Here is a 20473-nt window from a genome sequence, read left to right on the forward strand (position 1 = left end):
TACCTGCCCTTTGCTCTTAAGGTCACTATTATGGCTGGGGTGGAAGTGCCTCTAACTGCCTTCACTTTCCTCCCAGAGTCCCAGGAAACTACAAGCTACAACAGGCTTATCAAGGCAGCTTCTGAAATGCCTGGAGTCCACACACCGAGAGGCAATCCAGGAGGTGGCAGGGGCACCTAACTGACCCTCAGAGCCCTGCCACTGCCAGCGGGGTCAAGTCATTCATTAAACACACCAACTTAAGATAAAAAATGGTGGAGAAGCCACAGACAGAGGGGCCTTCAAGGTGACAACTGATTATCTTCTCTAGGAAATGACTGACACCAGGTTCTGCCACTTCTCTCACAACACCATCTTACAGGAACAGAAACGGACTCGGGGCAAAGCCAGGTCAAAGAACGACTGGGGTGTGGAATCTACTTCCTCTGTCCCATCCTGGCCGCCTTTGCAAAACACACCGGTTCACCCTTCACCACAGCCCTGGGGAGGCTCCGATGTGCTCTCAGGCAGCCTGTGGGGTCTCAGTCCTTTCTTTATGGCATCTCTCAGTCTGTTCCTTTTTTCTCTTTCGAATCCGCTTCTCTTGACCCTTCATCAGTAACCTCCTAAAATAGAGGCCACAAAAAAACCTAAGGACAACCAATCACAAACAGCCAACTAGGATTCGGATCTAGCCAAACAATTTGCTTGCGACCCATCTCTGTGTTTTTCCTCTCCCTTCTGTGGGGGGAGTGCTCCTAGCCAATTCTTGTTTGGTGTGGCAGGATTGAATCGCTTTTTGATCAAATAGACTTAAATTAAAAAAAAAAAATTGAGGCCACCCATCCTGGGAGTCCCTTTCCACCCACCCTGACAAGTGACCTTCTCTCCCTACCTCCTTTCCTTTCCTCCACGAAGCTTTCTGGGTCATGATCCCACTGGGATCGCGATAAGCATCTAACTGAGAAGGCTTTGTAACTTAACAAAAGGCCTTCTGCACAAATCTCAAGTGTCATTCCAATAACTACCCAGTAAGGGAATCAGGGCAGCTCACCACTCTCCATTTTCAGAGAAAAAGGAGTCCCATGTGGGTAAGAAAAGGGGACCAGGGATCAAAAATACAGATTCCCAGCCCTAGAGATGCCAACAGAGAGCTACTGGGTCAGGATCTCCGGGATAGGAGTTGATGCTCTTCACAGGGATCCCAGTGGGTTAGGAGGGGTTTAGTGGATTAGAACTTTGGGGGGCTCTGAGTTGTGGGATTTGGGGGGTAAGACTCGTGGTCTCTAGGTTCTGGAATGTGGCTTTCGGGGCGTCTGAGTTTCGGGGGATCTGAGTTTTGAGGACCTGGGGTCCGGGGTCCCCAGGGGCGTGGGGCTGTTGAGACTGTATTCTGAGATCTGGGGCCTGGATTCTGGGGCGGTCTGCACAGCTGACCCTACGGTAAGCACCTCCACTCGAGCACGTCGGAGCAGACGCCGGCGGAGGACCCTGGCGCCTGTAAAGGGGAAAGGGCTCCCGGAACGTGGGGCTGGTGACAACCGCCTGGTGTCAAACGAGAGACCACAGCGGCCCCGAGATGTTGAGTAGCTGCCCCAGGGTCACACAGCGAGCTCCGGCCCGGACCGCGGGGCGGGCGCTCACCTCGATGAGCGAGTAGTTGATCTCCACGTCAGACTTGACGAAGCCCCCGCAGCCCACCACGATGTCCTCGGAGCCGCACGCCGGTCCCACGCCGCTCAGCAGCAGCACCAGGGTGGCAGCCACCACCACGGGCCCCGGAGGCCCAGTGCCCCGGTACACCAGCATAGCCCGGCCTCCGCCGCCCGACCCTCTGCAGACCTCCGGGTCCCGCTCCCTACACCGCACGCTGCCCGCCGCTTCCTCCTCTGCGGGTGGCTGACAGCCCAAGCCCCGCCCCGCCGCCTCGGCGCCTGCGCGTTTCGGCCTCGCGTCCACGCCCCCAGGCTAGATGACTCCCGCGCATGCTCAACAATAAGGAGAGACCATTTGTGCCCTCTAGAGGCGTGGAAGACTTCGCACACACTGTCGGGCGGTTGCAGTTAGTTGCAAGGGGTGTGCGTACAGGCACAAACTCCAAAGAATTCTACTTTGGAGTTTTGTATCCCTGAAACTGGAAAGGACGAAAGACTGTTGATCGAAGTATTCAACTCTCTTCCCAAATATTTTTTACCCATTTATTTCACAGATGGTATATAATCTCAAAAACCACTTTAGGAATTTGTATAGGGTGGTGCGTTTTTCCATGATAAATGTCCAATAAGTTTTTTGTTGTTGTTTAAAGCAAAACATAGGTCATTTCAGCATAACATTTAAAAGGCATGGCCCTGGCCGGTTTGCTCAGTGGTAGAGCGTCGGCCTGGCGTGCAGAAGTCCCGGGTTCGATTCCCGGCCAGGGCACACAGGAGAGGCGCCCATCTGCTTCTCCACCCCTCCCCCTCTCCTTCCTCTCTGTCTCTCTCTTCCCCTCCCGCAGCCAAGGCTCCATTTGAGCAAAGCTGGCCCGGGCGCTGGGGATGGCTCCTTGGCCTCTGCCCCAGGTGCTAGAGTGGCTCTGGTCGCAGCAGAGGACACCCCGGAGGGGCAGAGCGTTACCCCCTGGTGGGCGCGCCCGGTGGATCCCCGACGGGCGCATGCGGGAGTCTGTCTGACTGTCTCTCCCCGTTTCCAGCTTCAGAAAAATACAAAACAAAACCAAAAAAACCATTTAAAAGGCATTTAAATTTATTTTAAACCCAGCTCTAATAACAATTGCATAGAAACAAATTTTGAAGATTTCCCCCCCTTAAGCAAGAATGCATTATGCAGAGTTTGATTTACTTTTAATTACCTCTGTGAGATGAAGCCTGATTGTCTGAAAAAAAATATTTTAGATTCAGTATGTCATATTTTGTCCCAAGATTGAATATATACTATAACATAGCCTGAATTTAACTGCAGGTCACCACATTGAAATAGACAAAAATTGCTTTTTCTGACCTGACCTTTGGAATTCTTCCATCTTACTCCTTTTAAAAAATTGAATGCTTTGATTCGATCGTTTTTATATTTTGTCTATAAATGACAAGGTAAAATAAAATTTCCCACTGAATTTGCCATTGTGGGTAAGATTTAATAAAAACCATGAATCACAATAATCTTTAACTATACAATGGTCAAAACTCTCAGACTGGCTATAATACATCCATACATCCTCTGAAGGTCTCAATAATGAGAACATCTGATTTCAGTTTCTCAGTCTGAATTCTCACTTGAAATACAGAGTCTCAACTGTTCAGTTATAGAAAGAAAATATTTAAATAATTGCTTTATTTATTGAGGTTTGTTATTTATAACTACAATTAAAATATATTCCCTTTACCCTACCTAGCTTGACTCCTTGGTCTGTCTTGGCAAATTACCAGGGACTGAGAACCACCAATTGGGAAATGCTGGCCTATGGAACCTTCTCATCTTACAGAAATGGAGGCTCAGAGAGGGAAAGGAATTTGTCTAGGGCTCTCTGCATGCAGCCATGTGATGTTCAGAGAGCTGGGTAGTAGGTTTGGAGGGGCCCACGTTCTGTTGTTGGCTCACCAACTGATTCCCTCTATGTTCTTCTTGCCTTCCTGACCATTCCCTTTTGAATTTCCACCATTCCCCTCAAATTCATCTTCATATATACAGGGAAATAAAGGACTGGAACAGTGGCAATGCCAATTGGAGAAGGGGTTGCAGACAGAGGGGAGCTTAATTTTCTTAATTTCTAGCAGCCTCCACCAAAACCACCTTAAATAAACAGACTTAATTTAAATGCAAACAGCAGACCTGCCACACTCAGCTCCAGAACAAATCCTTGGGTTCTTTGTGTCCCTGTTTTTCCAGAAGACTCAGGCAGGAGAATGGCTAAAGGAGAAACAAAGAGCAAGGTGGGAGAAGGCCAGGAGAACCCATGAGGCTGAGGTCCTGAAGGAGACAGGAGAAAAGATGAGGTCAAGACCCTGGATGTAACACAGCAGTGTGGAGAGAGCGGGGGATTTTAATTCTGCACCCAAACTGGGCAGCTGTGCTTGTCTGAAACAGCCGAGTCTTTACCTCCTATCCTGAAAGGAATACATGTTCATTGCAGAAGGAAAGAAAATAGAAAATGGAAGGAAAAAGAAAAGAAAAAAAAAATCAAGATTCCTGCCTGACCTGTGGTGGCACAGTGGATAATACCACAGCCTGGAGTCTCCGGTTCAAAACCCCAGGCTTCCTGGGAAGCAACTACAAGTTGATGCTTCCTGCTCCTGCTCCCCCCTTCTCTCTCTCTCTCTCTCTCTCTCTCTCTCTCTCTCTCTCTCTCTCTCCTTCCTCCACAATAAATAAATAAAATCCTAAAAAAAGAAAAAGAATATCAAGATTCCCATGATACAGCTTCAGTGCATTTCCATCTCTTTATTTATTAATGTATATTATGTAGTCATTGCCAAAGAGAATGCGTGGCTATGGCTAAGGACACACCTTGCTCTAAGACCCAGGAGAAGAAGTTAAATAACATAACTTTTACAATTTTCTCTTTTAAAAAGAACTTAAGCATATACTTTTTTTTTAAACAGGAACAGAGAGAGAGTCAGAGACAGATGAGAAGCATCAACCATCAGTTTTTCCTTGCGACATCTTAGTTGTTTATTGATTGCTTTCTCATATGTGCCTTGACCGCGGGCCTTCAGCAGACCAAGTAAACCCCTTGCTCCAATCCGCGACCTTGGGTCCAAGTTGGTGAGCTTTGCTCAAACCAGATGAGCCCGCACTCAAGCTGGCGACCTCAGGGTCTTGAACCTAGGTCCTCTGCATCCCAGTCCGACACTCTGTCCACAGCGCCACCACCTGGTCAGGCAAGCATATACTTTTTAAATATATATATTTTACGTATTGATTTTACAGAGAGGGAGGGATGGGGAGGAATGAGAAGTATCAGCACAGAGTTGCTTCACTTTAGCTGTTCATTGGTTGCTTGTTGTATGTGCCTTGACCGGGCAAGCCCAGGGTTTCAAACCAGCGACCTCAGCATTCCAGGTGGATGCTTTATCCACTGCACCACCACAGACCAAGCTACTTATTTTTTATGTCTTGCAAAATGATCATAGTTTATTTTTTACTATGATCTCTTTTTTCACTTAGCATTTAGTAACCATCCTTTCAAATTAATATTTCTGCAATGGCACTTTGAACCACTGCTTAATAAACTATGAATGCAATAATAATAACAATGCTACTAATTGCTAATTTGCTGAGCATTTACTGTGTGCCCGGCACAGTGCTACACTCTTTACTAATCTTAAAATCTTCCCACCACCCTATCGGCAGACAATGTCCCTCCCTTCAGATGAGAAGACTGCAACTTAATCCTACAGTTTCTCCACACGTCCTGGTTGTTGGACACTTGGCACAAGCACACCTGTGGGGTTCTTTCATTGGGATAAATTCGTGGAACTGCTGTTCCCCAGTGTTCAGGAAGTTTGGGGTGACACTTGTTGGTGGGGGGAGCTGGATGGTTACATGGAGATGCCACTGTGCTTTCTGGAGCTGGGGAACCCCTCCCCGGGAGCTCACTAGGCCCTCCCTGAGCCCTGGTTCAGCCCTTCTCACTCCACCCCTGCCACCAAGAGGCTGGACCTTGCCCTGGGAGCTGGAATCCCCGCCAGGCCTGCCAGGCTCCGCCTCTTCCCAGTCAAGGAGCACGGCCCAGGGGCTGCCAGGGACTGACCAACAGACCTACAGACAGACAGATGGACGGACAATGCCAGATGGCTGCGCTTGGAGAGCCCAGCATGGAACCAGGAGTGAGTGTCCCCCGCCCAGCCCACACCCCTTTTCTAGGCTTGGTAGATCTCTCAGGAGGTAGTACTGGGAGGGAAGATACCCCCAAACTCCAGGCCAGATGAATGGCAGGGGAGGGCAACCCCTTTAATCGAGCCTGTGACCAGAAGAGTCCAGCACGTTAGAGGGGCCTCCAGACCTCCCAGCTATGGGGACTTTGGCTCCTATGTTCATAAAGCTTCAGGGTCCCCCTTCTCTCTTATCTCATTAGCTGAGGACTCTAGGGAGTGGGGTTCATGGAGTGGCAGTGAGGGTCACAAAAACCCCAGGATTTTAGGGGCCAGGTAGGTAAGGCAAAAAGAATAGCTACAGTTTAAACGAGGGCTGACTGTGCGCAGCATCATGCTATGTGCTGTACTTGTACTGACCCATTTAATACAGCTCTGAGAGGCTGATTCTCTTATTATCCCCCCTGTGCAGGGAAGGAAACTGAGGCACGGGGAGGTTGCAGTTTACAGAGCTAGTGAATGGTGAAGCCAGGAGGAGTAAAGATTACCAGTGAGGAGGGGTTTGGGGGCCTATTAATACAGTAGGGAGAGAACTGAAGAGGCCCTGTTCTCTAAACTTCATATTCAAACTTCTTCCTGGATCACAGGAGGCCATATTCTCTAAACTTCATATTCAAACTTCTTCTATGGTCAAAAGAGGCCAGGAAAGGGGCTAAGAATCACAAATTGATAACAAGGTTTGGGGTCATACTGGCCTGCATGGAGTCAGCTCTGACACTTTCTATTTGTGTGAGCCCAAAGAAAGATGTTTCCCTCTCAGTACCTCAGATTCCCGGTCTGTGAAATGGGGATAGTAACACCTAACACTTACCTCTTAGAGTTGTTATAAGGGTTAAGTGACAGTGTGTGCCTAGCCCTTTCAGGGAGCCCATTTCTCTTAGACTCCCAGACCCAATCACCTGGGTTCAAATCCCAGCACCATCACTTTCCAGCTGGGTGACATCAGTGGTTATTCAACCGCTCTGAGCCTCACCTTCCTCATCTGCAACATCAGTGTCATAATTGCATCCTACCTCATAGGATTGATGTTAGGATTAAAGGAGTTGAGAGTTGTAAGGTATTCAAATAGTGCTTGGCATGTTTTTATGTAAATGTTAGGGGTTCAAAAAGTTGTCTGGCCCCCTAAGCAGGTGAGTTTGGGCCCCCTGCATTGTACCATCATAAGGGTCACCCTGGTGTTCCTTCAGGTCTGGAACCAGACGGAGCCTGAGCCCGCCCCTGACAGCTTCCTGAGCCTCTGCTTCCTGAAGACAGCAGGGGTCTGGGTGCCCCCCCTGTACCTCTGGGTCCTGGGCCCCATCTACCTCCTCTACATCCACCGCCATGGCAAGGGCTACGTCCGCATGTCCTCCCTGTTCAAGACCAAAATGGTAGCTACTGCCTCTGGGAGCCCGGAACCAGATAATGGTTGGGGAAGTGGGAGGAGCAGGCTGGAACCTGGCAGAGACCCCAAAGGGGGACACTCCTATCATGGAGCACACAGGGTGGGGACAAGAAGGGAACTGGTTAGCCAACCAGAGCGATACTCTACAGGATACAGAGGTAAACTCAGTGGAACAAGGGTCACCAAACAGATTGGTAATCACGAAAAGCCACAAACATGCACATCGAGACACTTGTGCATTTCTGAACAGTTTCTGGCCACTCTAACCTGGCATTCTGCAAAGCATGGGAGACACAAGGCCATTTTAGGATCACACTAGAATAAACCTTTCACCTTTTTAGCAGTTATGCATTGATTTTTATGTTTCCCTGCTGTCAGTACTAAAGAACAGTTCTTAAAATTGTTAGGTACCACCCTGGTCAATTGGCTCAGTGGTAGAGCGTCGGCCTGGCGTGCGGAAGTCCCGGGTTCGATTCCCGGCCGGGGCACACAGGAGAAGCGCCCATCTGCTTCTCCACCCCTCCCCCTCTCCTTCCTCTCTGTCTCTCTCTTCCCCTCCCACAGCCGAGGCTCCATTGGAGCAAAGATGGCCCGGGCGCTGGGGATGGCTCCTTGGCCTCTGCCCCAGGCGCTAGAGTGGCTCTGGTCGCAACACAGCGACGCCCCGGAGGGGCAGAGCATCGCCCCTTGGTGGGCAGAGCGTCGCCCCCTGGTGGGCATGCTGGGTGGATCCCGGTCGGGCGCATGCGGGAGTCTGTCTGACTGTCTCTCCCCATTTCCAGCTTCAGAAAAAAAAAATTGTTAGGTACCTATTTTAGTGAGTTAGAAAATCACTGGTATTCTAAGTGGAACCCTTGCTGCTAATGACCCCTTCCCTTCCAGACTCCTGCAAGAATATCCTTCAAGGTTCATTCATTCCTTTACCACCTTGTTAATTTTTGTTCTATTGCCGACCATCTCTCTATTATTGACACACTCTCCCTTAAAGGGCTGGGTTGTACATATTTGAGGCTTTGAGGGTCATGTGGTCTACGTCCCAACTACTGACATTTTCTGCCATTGCAGCAGGAAAGTAGCCACAGACCACAGTAAACGAGTAGGCACGACTATGTCTCAATAAAGAAATACTTATCGTCACTGAAATTTGAATTCTATATCATTTACATGCATTATGACATTTACATTTTTGAGTTTTAGTCAATGATTGGAAAATGTCAGAAACCATTCTTGGCTCACAGACAATAAAAAAAGCAGGCAGCATGCCCAACTCAGCCTGCAGATGGTGCTGTGACCCCTGCTTTGACTAAGTGAGGGAAAGAGACATCGATTTGTTGTCCCACTGATGTGTGCGTTCATTGAGCCCACAGCCTTGGATTATGAGGATGACGCACTAACCAACTGAGCCACGCAGCCAGGGCTGATGGAGGTACTCTCAATAGTTTCTTCAGGGTGCCCAGGTCCGGCCCTTTCTTCTGCATATAAACACTCTCATTTTCTGGATTTCTCTTACTGAAAAGAGACATACAGATTCCAACAGAGAGTTTCCCCTTGATTTAATAGAAGGGATGGAAAGAATTTGAAGAAAGTGTGACTTTTTTACCTGGTGAGTCAATTTCATTTCACCTTTTGTTCTTCTTACTGTCAATGTAAGGACAATGTTTGTTCTTACTGTCAATGTAAGGACGTCCAAACCTGTAAGAATTTGGATGAGTTTATGTGAGCCAAACTGACAACAATTGCCAGGAAGCAAAATCTCAGTGGATCGAGAAAATGCTCTGGAGAACAGCAGTTCTGCAGCTTGTCTTATACATTACAATCGAAGCAGAAGGCGTACAGGGCAGTGGTGGGATTCAGCCTGTTCGCACCAGTTCGGCAGAAATGAAACCTAATTTTTTGTTGAGTTTGGTGAATCGGTTGTTAAAATGGCACTTGTAATCAGGGTTCTCTCTAAGGAGGACGCCGGGCAACGGCCAAATGTGGAAATCACAAATTTACATTCCTTACTCTTTCTGAATGTTCTTCTGCGCCCCCAGACTAACGTTCATTCCTTCCAAAGGTGAAAAGAACTGCAAGTGACGCCAATCAAGAAGCAATAGGGAGGCCCTGGCCGGTTGGGTCAGCAGTAGAGCGTCGACCTGGCGTGCGGGGGACCCGGGTTCGATTCCCGGCCAGGGCACATAGGAGAAGCGCCCATTTACTTCTCCACACCCCCCCTCCTTCCTCTCTGTCTCTCTCTTCCCCTCCCGCAGCCAAGGCTCCACTGGAGCAAAGATGGCCCAGGCGCTGGGGATGGCTCCTTGGCCTCTGCCCCAGGCGCTAGAGTGGCTCTGGTCGTGGCAGAGCGACGTCCGGGAGGGGCAGAGCATCGCCCCCTGGTGGGCAGAGCTTCGCCCCTGGTGGGAGTGCCGGGTGGATCCCGGTCGGGCGCATGCAGGAGTCTGTCTGACTGTCTCTCCTCGTTTCCAGCTTCAGAAAAATACAAAAAAAAAAAAAAAGAAAAAAAAAAAAGAAGCAATAGGGAAATAGTTTAACAGTTTTATTGTTTCTTGTCACATATTATTTAACCCTTTGGGTAGTGAGTTTTTGGCACGCTCACTGACCCCCAGGAGTGAGTTCAAAAAAGGAAATTCGTTCCAGTTCCAGTTTTATTAACTTAAAGTCATGTTTGCTTAATATCCAATTTATGGAAACAAGAAGAACATGCATTTGCCTTGTTTTAATGTTGCCTTACACATTTTTAAAAGGGTCAGGAAGCACGAGGAATGCATGAACATTCGTACTACTTAAAGGGTTAATATTTTTTCATTCATATTTTAAAACTCTTATCATCTAGTTTTGTGTACCTTTTTATTGTTCTTACTGAAGTATTAAATACATGAAGTAATAAACTACTTTTCAGTATATCATTTTTTATACTCAGAATAGTCATTAGGGGCAGAGAACTGGCTATTAAATTATTTGACTCCCACCACTGCATAAGAGGTTACATGAAATCAATTGCTGATAGATTAGGGAGGTGGTAGAAAAAGCAAAGGTGGGGGGGGGGTTTTCTGGGATTGGATAAAAAGTAAAATGAATAGACACACACTTCTTTTCCATAGTTGGGTATAGGAGAGTTAACAGTCAAATATTAACATGACAATAATAATGAGGGGTTCATGGCCTCTGCTCTGGTGCAGTGGTTGTGCCCTAGGGGTCCTGAAAAGTAAAACAGGAAATTACCCTGACATTCCAAAGGTGTGTTCACAGATGCTTAAAAACAATAAACAGGCCTGACCAGGCGGTGGCGCAGTGGATAGAGCGTCGGACTGGGATGCCGAGGACCCAGGTTCAAGACCCCAAGGTCGCCAGCTTGAGCACGGGCTTATCTGGTTTGAGCAGAGCCCACCAGCTTGGACTCAAGGTCACTGGCTTGAGCAAGGGGTTACTCGGTCTGCTGCAGCCCCACGGTCAAGGCACATATGAGAAAGCAATCAATGAACAAACTAAGGTGTCACAATGAAAAACTGATGATTGATGCTTTTCATCTCTCTCCCTTCCTGTCTGTCTGTCCCTATCTATCCCTCTCTCTGACTCTCTCTCTGTCTCTGTAAAAAAAATAAATAAAATAAACAGTCTCAGTGAGGTGAAGATCACCCTTGGCCAGGAAAGAGACAGGCCCTAGGATGTGACTACCCGGCACGACTAGCGTTCAGTTAGAAAGTCTTCATTTCAGACCAGCCTACGTGGTTACATTAGGTCTCTGAGTCTGCAAGGCCGCCGTGCAGGTGGCCCCTGAGCTTGTCAGGTTCAGGATGCGGCCCCTTGTCCGTCCACAGTATCCCAGCATCTCTCCCGCGAGCTACTGGAGACTGCAGCATTCTGGAGAGCACAGGATTGGCTTGGACCCTTGTGGTGCATTATTATATGACAGTTACAGGACAAGATTGATCTGCAACACACCTCACTGCTCTTTTTTCTACATCTTTCACGTCAGCACTGTGAAATGATGACTCTGGTACGTGCAGTGCCCAGCCAGAGCCACAGCGACGTGGGGGCGCTGTGCAGTGTGCCACCACCTCCCTTTTCGCCCACCAGCCTTATCTAAGTTTGTCTCCCCAGGTGCTCGGCTTCACCCTCATCATCCTGCACACCTCGAACGTGTCTGTCACTCTTTGGAGAATTCAGCAGGGAATGCCCCAGGCCCCCGAATTCCTCATTCACCCCACCGTGTGGCTCACCACAATGGTAAGGACACCCCCAGGCTTGCTGGCTTGCTCCTGGCTACTGCTTTCCCTGTGGAGGTGAAGGGTGTGGGGCAAAATGGGGTTCCCCCAACACCCCCACCTTAAGGGGCACGCCCTGACTCTCTGGTGTAGACCTTTGCAGTGTTCCTGATCCACATAGAGAGGAAGAAGGGGGTGCAGGCATCCGGGGTGCTGTTCGGGTACTGGCTGCTCTGCTGTCTCCTGCCAGCTATCAGGACCGCCCAGCAGAGCTCACAAGGGGTGAGTGGGGGCCCGGGCCACCTGGGGAAACCAACACGGCAGTTTCAGGCCTTGGGTCCCATCCTTCCTCCCCCCCCTTTCCACACCTGACTTGTTCTCTACACACAGACACAAACACCACAGTTGCCTAACCTCTAGCACCTCACAAACACACTCCCTTCCAGGTCTTTATCGACACATTCTCAGTGTCTTACACCCATGTGCACACACTTTACTTGCACACTAAGCACACGCTTTAGGGGTGCTGTACAACCACAGACTCCAAAACATCTCACACACACACCTGCATACGTCCACTCACCCAGTGGCTGCGCCTTCAAGGTCCCACACGACTCAGGCACAGACACCCCACGCCACACTCACATTCACGCAGCCCCCCAACATTGCCCGGCACGCACACACTGTGGGTTCACCAGCTCACAGCACCCCGCATGAAATTCCAGACTGGCCCCGTATGCAGAGGGCAAGTAGCGACGGAGAGTTTAACAATCAAGGGAACTTACCTATGAGGCTTGTCTTGGGCACCATAAGATAATGAGATCTCCGTACCGGCCCGCCAGAATCTTAAAGTTTATACAGTGGTCTTAACAGGGCTCAGTCACGTGAAACGTCCAGGTGGCCTCATGACACCTTGCTCTCTCTCAAGGCTGCCTCATTGGAACAGGGAAGGGGCGAGGAGCCTCTGAGCCGTGCAGGTCAGCGGCAGTCACAACATCTCGGTGGCCCCCCCAACACTCAGCTGCGCATGCTCTTCCCCACGCACGCAGGTTCCCCCCATTCGCACCTGTTCTCGCCCTCACCTGTGCCCCCTGCACTTGTATTTCCACACTCATTCCGTACACCCACCTACATTTCTGTTTCCCAACCTGGGATGCGGCAGTTCCACATTAGGGGGCATGATGGATCATTTTATCTGCAAGGAGAAGACTAGACCAAGGCTTCTCTACCTCAGGACTCTTAGCATAATTTTCTTAAGTGGGGAGGCTGTCCTGTGCCCTGTGGGGTGGTTAGCAGCATCCCTGGCCTCTACCCACTTGATTCCAGTAGCACCCCACCCCGCATTGTGGTAACCCCAAATGTCTACTGACATTGTCAAAATCACCTGCAGTTGAAAAACCTCTTGCACAGATGGCACCCACCCAAAACCTCTGGAGCCAAATGATTACTCCATCCTGCTCCATTTAAGAGAAGATAAAGAAACACCCTTCTGTCCTGAAGGACAGATTTTTACAAAGTAACCTTTGCAACTAATGGGAATATTCCACAGGCCATCCTAACTCATCAAAGGGTGGGTTCCCACAGTTGATTTATCGGTCTGCCTGCCTAGACTCAAAGCAACTTCTGTCTTTTCTCCTGCAGGGCTTCCAGAGTGACCCCTTCCACCACCTGTCAACCTACCTGTGCTTGTCTCTGGTGGTGGCACAGTTTGTGCTGTCCTGCCTGGCCGATCAACCACCCTTCTTTCCTAAAGACCCCCAGCAGTCTGTAAGTCGCCATGTCTCCAACCCAGGGCCTCCCTTGTCCCTGTTCTACTTCCTGTCTCCATCTGCCTGTGTGACCAAAGGTAGTTGAACTAGAGCACGAGCCTTTGCTTTTTATCCATTGCATCATTCAGCAAAGTTTGTATGATGTGGCTACTCTGTTCTATGGATTAACCAACTTTTTCTGTCCAGAGCAAGATGGAAACTATTTTAGGCATATGGTCTCTGTGGAAGCTACTAAACTCTGATGCTGTAGCTGAAACTAGCCACAGACACTAGGCCAACAAAGGAGCATGAATGTGTTCCAATAAAACTTTATTTGAAGAGACAAGCAGTGGGCCAGATTTGTCTCCCAGAGCTGTACTTTGCCAAACCCTGCTCTGTGCCCCAGCTAGGTATTGAGAATCTATACTGAATAAACAGATGTTGTGCCTCTCATCATGCAGCTAACAGCCAAGTAAGAGAACCAAACATTAATCACATAATTATACAAACACATGGAAAACTGTAACTGGGGCAAATGCTCTGCAGGAGAATTTCATGGTCCACGAGAGTTTACATTGAACTAGTCTGTGAAATCAGGAAAGAATTCTCTGAGGAAGAGAGAGTTGATCTGAGGTCATCTAAAAACATGCTCAACTGCTAAAATAATGAAGTTAAAACATTAATAGGATTTTTTTTTCTTTGAGAATGGCAGAAAAAAAAATTGTGAACAAACTGTGATGGCAAAGATGTGGTGAAATGGGCAGCCTCAGGCCCTGTTGGTGAAGAACTTAGGTCTCTGCGGTATTTCTGGAGCAGCTGGTGAAATCGCAGGACAGATCCGTCTCCACTTCTTCCCCGCGTTCACTGAGGAATACGGCTCAGAATGCTGTCTATGTCCCGCGTGGTCCTTGCTTTGAGAACTGCCTGGTCTCAGTATTAGCGATAGTTGCTCTTCCAGGAAACTATCAGTCTTTACCTCGTGGATGCTGTCAGTCCTCTGGCCCAGTCCCTTTCCGCCTTGCCTGCTAGGGAGCGCTAGGCCCGTTGGTGTCTACCTCCAACAAGTAGGAAGGGCACAGTGGCGTGCCCTTTCGGTACTAAGCTGAGGGCTACTTCATCCTGTCTTCCTACCCCTGGTTCCCCACATACTGGCCATGGGATGTGACACTGAGCTCTCCTTTTGCCCCATCTTTTCTCTTCATAGAATCCATGTCCAGAGGCCGGAGCCTCCTTCCCCTCCAAGGCCATGTTCTGGTGGGTCTCTGGGTAAGTAAAGTAGCTGGGAAGGCACCGGGGTGGTGCTTCTACCCACCTGCATTTGCTGCTCTGATTTGTCACCAAGCTCCCCCCCACAAGGTTCCAAGGTCAGCTGGTTTTCTCTGTTCCAGGCTCAGTGTGTCCCTCCCAGATTTCAATGTGCCCATCACCCACATCCCCTCCTGCTCACTCACTGGTGTGAGATCTGGGTTTGAATCATGGCTCCATCTCAGCCAGCCATATCACAGATATTGAGAGCCTTAGTTTTCCCCTCTGTAAAATGGGAACAACTCTACCTTCATTGCATGTGAAGTGCTTAGTCCTTGTACATAGCAGGCCCTCAATCAAATCATCTCTTATTCTGCTTCCTTCATTCCACCAACATTTCACAAGCACTGACTATGTGCTAAGCAGCAGGGGTGAGGAGGTAAAGACCAAACCCTTATCTCCTGGAGGCTCTCAAGCTGGTACAGAAGACAGATGTTTCTCCAAGGTCAGCACACTGGTCACTGAGGATGTCCCCACCCACCAGCACCCATCCTAACTACCTTGTGGTCAGATTTTGTAATACTTAGATTTGAATCCTAGCCCCACCATGTACTGGCTGTGTGACTTTGGACAAGCTACTGAACCTCTCTGTGCCTACGTTTCTGCACCTGTAAAATGAGGGTAATAATAGCATCAACCTCATAGGGTTGTGAGGATTAAATGAGATAAGGTTTGTGAAGCACTCAGAACGCGGTTTGGCCCATAGTGCGTAGTTGCTAAATAAACAGAGGCTAGGATGCTGGGGGTGGGGGGTGGGGTGGAATCGGTGGGAAAACCATAGAAGTGCTGGAGAAAAACAGACCTGGCCCTCTGTTTCCCAAACGTAGGTACTCAGGGACCATTCTTCAAGCTTTCTGCCATATTAGTGTATTCATACCCTATTTACTTAATGTTTTTTCTTTAAATAAACTCATTTTTTTCCTACTGAAATAACCTTTTTTTTAAAAAGGAAACTTTCTATCACTGCCAAATAGTAAAAATCTATAGAATCACTTGCCATGGAGAACTCCAAACTTAACTTCAGTGAAAACCAGGCAATGTTAGTAAGTTCCAGATCAGAACTGTATCCTGCCTGACTTTGCTCTGTGTTAGAAAGGGGGACTTGAGAAGTCCCAGTAATGAGCTCAGCATCAGCCCCGAACAAGACCTTCTTCTTGACATCATTAGAAAGATGAGAGGGACCTGAAAAAAAAGTGATGCTCCTCATATGGAAGTCTATCGCAAATAATTTCTTATGTATGTGGGTTGGCTCGCAAACTGACCCCGTACCCAGAGGGCAAAGGGCAATGGAAGAGACAGGCTCCAGACTGGTAGGTGGAGGTTTTAACAAGCAAGGGAACTTACCTGCGAGGCTCGTTCTTGGGTGCTGCGGGTCAAGGAGATCGCCATACCCGCTGGACAGAATCTTAACAGTTTATACAGAGGCCTTAGTGGGGTTCCGTCACATACACCTACCAGGTGGCCTCAGAAGCACCTTACTATCTCCAGGCTGCTTCCTTGAAATGGCTCCTAGAGTAGGAAGATGGGCTGTGTGCACACTGCAGGGACAGGGGAGGGGGGAGGAACCTCTGATTGCCCAGGTCCAGCTCCTGGGTCAACCAGTGCTCACATCTTTCCGGTGACCCCCTCCAACAACAAGCCACCTACAGTCACCTCATATACCAGTCCCATGCATTGGGAAACACTGTCATTTTAAGGTGAGGATATTGAGGTCCATTGATGAGAAGTGATGTGCCCAAGTCACAGAGTTGATAAGTGGCTTCATGTGATGAATCTTGTGCCCTGTGCCAGAAAGTGAGGATAAAGGCAAGTACTGTCTTTGCCCCCACGGAGCTTACTATCCAATGGAGGAGAAAGACACGAAATAAATAACCAGACTGAAAAAGTAAATAAACATAGTTTCAACAAGCATTATAAGGAAAAAAGCTCAAGAAACTGAGGGATATTATAATGGGGGAATCTATCGGGACAGGGAGGAGTCATTGGGTGGGCTTCTAAGGAAATCCCATCTAAGCTGAGGTGAAGATCAAGTAAGAAGTGACCCGGTGAGAAGTGCAGGAAAAGAGTTTTTAGCAGAGCAACATGCATGTGCAAAGGTCCTGAGGTCAGGTGGCTGGAGTGGTGAGCAGTGATATTTTTCTATTCTTGACTTTTGACTCCTAGGGAGGTTTATTTCTCCTGCTACATAGGTCATCCCTTGTTTAAATCATATAATCGCTGAGCCTCTTTCTGTGTCCTCATCTGTAAGATGGGTCAATAATAACCTATCATACAGGCTCATGTGACAACTAAATGAGATGATCTTTGTAAACTGAAAAGCGCTCAGCAAATATTAGGTACAGTTAATTGCTTTAATTTTACCGAGGAGTCAGAAGAAGTACAGAGAGGTAAAGTGATATACCCAGGGTCACACAGCTTCCAGGACTTTGAAGAGGCAGAGGGCAAAAGGCAGAAGGCAGAAGGAGCTTTCCCTGGTGATCCTCTTTTACAGGCTAATCTGGAGGGGCTACAGGAAGCCACTAGGTCCAAAAGACCTCTGGTCACTTGCGAGAGAGAACTCCTCAGAAGAACTTGTGTCCCAGCTCCAAAGGAAATGGACAAAGAACCTCAGTGCAGCCCAGCGGTGAGTGTGTGGAAGTGGAGAGAGCTCAGCTGCATGCTTGGTCTGCAAAGCCCATCATTTGGCCCCACGTACAACCCCCGACCCTACTCTGGGCTCCACCTCTACAGCCCCCTTCCCGCCAGGTGATCTCACTAAGTATTACCTGGTCAGGCTCAAGGTACGTTTTCTCCCAGAGTGCTTTTCAGGTTCCAAAAGGAGACAACATGGGAACTCCAGGAGGTCCCCGGAAGGGAGCTGGAATGGTGGAATGGCAGGCAGGAAACAGAAGGGATATTTTAAGACTGGGGGTGGAGAGGTGAGTGGTGGGTCATAAATGCAGGCAACTATTCATTTATTATGTCACCTGAGTGATTAGCTTCCTGGGCTTCAGGTTTCTTATCTGTTCAATGGGGATGTCATTAGCCCCGAACTCATAACTTGTGGGAAATGGGGAAAATTTTTATTTTAGAAAAGAATTTAACGAATTCCTTGAAAATGGTAAAAGCTCAAGCAGAAGGTGTAAGCTCTTTCTAGTCCTGCCCAGTCTGCCTCGCTCTTGCCCTCTGTGGCATCTCTGGAAACTTCTGTGGGGCCCTTGGAGTCTGAAGAACCAGTCCAGGAACGTTTGTTCTAGAGAAATGAGCTGCCAACATTAATTAAGCCTGAGGTGAGATACAGACAAGCCATCAAGTAATTGATTATTTTGGACAAGTCACTTGACCTCACTAGTTCTTGGGATTTCAGGGGACAGGCAAAAAGTAACAGCTCTGTGAGAACAGTTACCAGGTTCCCCTGAATACTCTAGGACTTTGTGGTGGTGGCTGTATATGGTTGAAACCCACAGATTAGAAAAAGCGAGAGAGAGACAGAGAGAGAGAGACTACTGGCTCACATAGCTGAGAAGGTGATCTAGCTGCAGGTCTGGCTGGATCCAGGGATTTGCATGGTGTCCAAATTCTTTCCCTCCATCTCTCAGCTCAGCTGTTATCTGTGTATAGGTCTCTTCATAAAGCCATCTCTCCTAGCTTCCATATAGAAAATTTCGAGGAAAACCTCTGATTGGCTGGCTCAAGTCATGTGCCTCTCAGGGGCCACTCCCATGACCAAGGGGCAAGCTCCATGATCGGTGGTTCTTTCTGGGTCACACAAAGAGGGGAGGGGACAGGAGGCGAGAGGAGGGGCTGCTCCCCAAAGGAAGGATGTATGTCGCTCCAAAAGGAGTTATATGAGCAAATCAAAACAGCAGCTCTCTCTCACCCTAGGCATCTCTTGTCAAACTTTCCCTCTACTCTTTTTATTTTTTAAGATTTTATTTATTGGATTTACAGAGAGAGGAGTATGGATGGGGGGGAGCAAGAAGTATCAACTCATAATTGTTTCACTCTAGTTGTTCATTGATTGCTTGTCATATGTGCCTTAACTGGGCAAGCCCAGGGTTTTGAACAGGCGACCTCAGCATTCCGGGACGATGCTTTATCCTCTACGCCATGATAGGCCAGGCTCCCCTCCACCCTTAAGTTACTGCTGAGTGGCAGAGTTCATTCAAAGAAGCCCTGGAGTCTCACCCACTCTCTTCTAGCCCTGGCTTCCGCAGCCAGCACGAGAACACTGGAGCCAGTGAATGGAGATACTCTCCAGAACAGGCTGAGGATCCACACACAGTGGGCAGAGAGACAGGAGGAAGGCACGGTTATACAAAGTCCAGCTCAGCCATTTCCTGAGCTAACTGATTACACACCGAGGGAACTTTTGTTATGTTTCTGAAATATTTTGCAACTTTTGGAGGAAGGAAGAGGATGTCATCCTGAGTGGTCAGAAGACCAGCCACCTTCTGGCCAACTCAGGTTGCCAAGGTGTGCTTGACCCACATGGTGTGACGTTGCTCTTGTTCTTTGAGGGGGGTTTGTATTGTTTTGTTTTTAATAAGTTACCAACATTTAAAACATAGGCAGACCTGGCCTGTTGGCTCAGTGGTAGAGCATCAGCCCAGCGTGTGGAAGTCCCAGGTTCCATTCCCAACCAGGGCACACAGGAGAAGCACCCATCTGCTTCTCCACCCCTCCCGCTCTCCTTCCTCTCTATCTCTCTCTTCCCTTCTCACAGCCAAGGCTCCACTGGAGCAAAGTTGGCCCCGGGCACTGAGGATGGCTCCATGGGCTCCGCCTCAGGTGCTAGAATGGCTCTGGCTGCAGTGGAACAATGCCCCAGATGGGCAGAGCATCGCCCCCTAGTGGGCATGCCGGGTGGATCCCAGTCAGGCACATGCGGAGTCTGTCTCTCTGCCTCCCCGTTTATAACTTTGGAAAAATACAAAAAACAAACAAACAAAACAACAACAACAACAAAAAACTACATTGGCAATATCACATACAAATCTGAAATTCTGACCTCTCTGAAAGTAGACTGGCAGTGCTGGGTCATAGTCCAGCATGGCAACAGGAAAGTGGGTCTGGGTGGCAGCTGTTCCACTAGACAGGGCAGGTGCTCTTCTGTTTGCCACAGTCTCCACCACTCCCTTTTGTATCCCCCAACTTACACCTGGCCAGACACTCAGACCCCTGCCTTACCTTATGGTCATATGCAAGTCCTGCACAAATGGTCTTTGGTCCAAAGACCAAAGATTGGACACCAATCTGCAGACTTTTTTTTTTTTTTTTTATTTCTCTGAAGCTGGAAACGGGGAAAGACAGTCAGACAGACTCCCGCATGCGCCCGACGGGATCCACCCGGCACGCCCACCAGGGGGTGATGCTCTGCCCACCAAGGGGCGATGCTCTGCCTCTCCGGGGCATCACTCTGTTGTGACCAGAGCCACTCTAGCGCCTGGGGCAGAGGCCAAGGAGCCATCCCCAGCGCCCGGGCCATCTTTGCTCCAATGGAGCCTCTGCTGCAGGAGGGGAAGAGAGAGACAGAGAGGAAGGAGAAGGGGAGGAGTGGAGAAGCAGATGGGCGCTTCTCCTGTGTGCCCTGGCCGGGAATCGAACCTGGGACTTCTGCACGCCAGGCCGACACTCTACCACTGAGCCAGCCGGCCAGGGCTGCAGACTTTTCTTAAAGAAAAGTGTAACCCACTGGGAAGGAGAAAGTTTGCTAGAGAGCCTGCAGGCTGACCACAATGGCTTAGAATTCTGGGCCAGCAGCTAGACCAGAGGCGAGCAGTACATCCATCTGGGAAGAAGTCTTCATAGTCATCTCATTTTACTTATGGAAACACTGAGGCTCAGAGAGGAAAGAGGCATCTGAAATTCAGTCTCCTGGATCCAAGGCCAGGTTCAGTCTACCAAACCTAGTTGCCTGCTTCCCTCCATCCTCCATCCCTCTCTCCCTTAATTCCTTCCTTCCACAAATCTTTATAACATTGTGAACCAGGCAGTCTTTTA

At 48.9% G+C, this 20473-nt stretch overlaps 2 protein-coding genes across 2 annotated transcripts in view; one reads left to right on the plus strand and one right to left on the minus strand.

Annotated features, from left to right (window-relative positions):
• The window catches only part of LOC136334482 (BOS complex subunit NOMO1), a 55828-nt gene extending 53939 nt beyond the window's left edge, over positions 1-1889 (minus strand). Inside the window, exon 1 of the mRNA XM_066274757.1 lies at positions 1624-1889. Coding sequence (XP_066130854.1) covers positions 1624-1788 — 165 coding nt within the window. The 5' untranslated portion in view covers positions 1789-1889. The remainder of the gene's footprint in view (positions 1-1623) is intronic.
• A 3791-nt stretch (positions 1890-5680) lies between these two features.
• Positions 5681-20473, plus strand: part of ABCC6 (ATP binding cassette subfamily C member 6) — a 55454-nt gene continuing 40661 nt past the window's right edge. The window contains exons 1-7 of the mRNA XM_066274758.1: positions 5681-5804; positions 7037-7219; positions 11335-11460; positions 11592-11720; positions 13080-13205; positions 14391-14452; positions 16983-17114. Coding sequence (XP_066130855.1) covers positions 5751-5804; positions 7037-7219; positions 11335-11460; positions 11592-11720; positions 13080-13205; positions 14391-14452; positions 16983-17114 — 812 coding nt within the window. The 5' untranslated portion in view covers positions 5681-5750. The remainder of the gene's footprint in view (positions 5805-7036; positions 7220-11334; positions 11461-11591; positions 11721-13079; positions 13206-14390; positions 14453-16982; positions 17115-20473) is intronic.

The sequence above is a fragment of the Saccopteryx bilineata genome, chromosome 4 (genome assembly GCF_036850765.1).
Source record: "Saccopteryx bilineata isolate mSacBil1 chromosome 4, mSacBil1_pri_phased_curated, whole genome shotgun sequence".
NCBI classification, from domain to species: Eukaryota; Metazoa; Chordata; class Mammalia; order Chiroptera; family Emballonuridae; genus Saccopteryx; species Saccopteryx bilineata.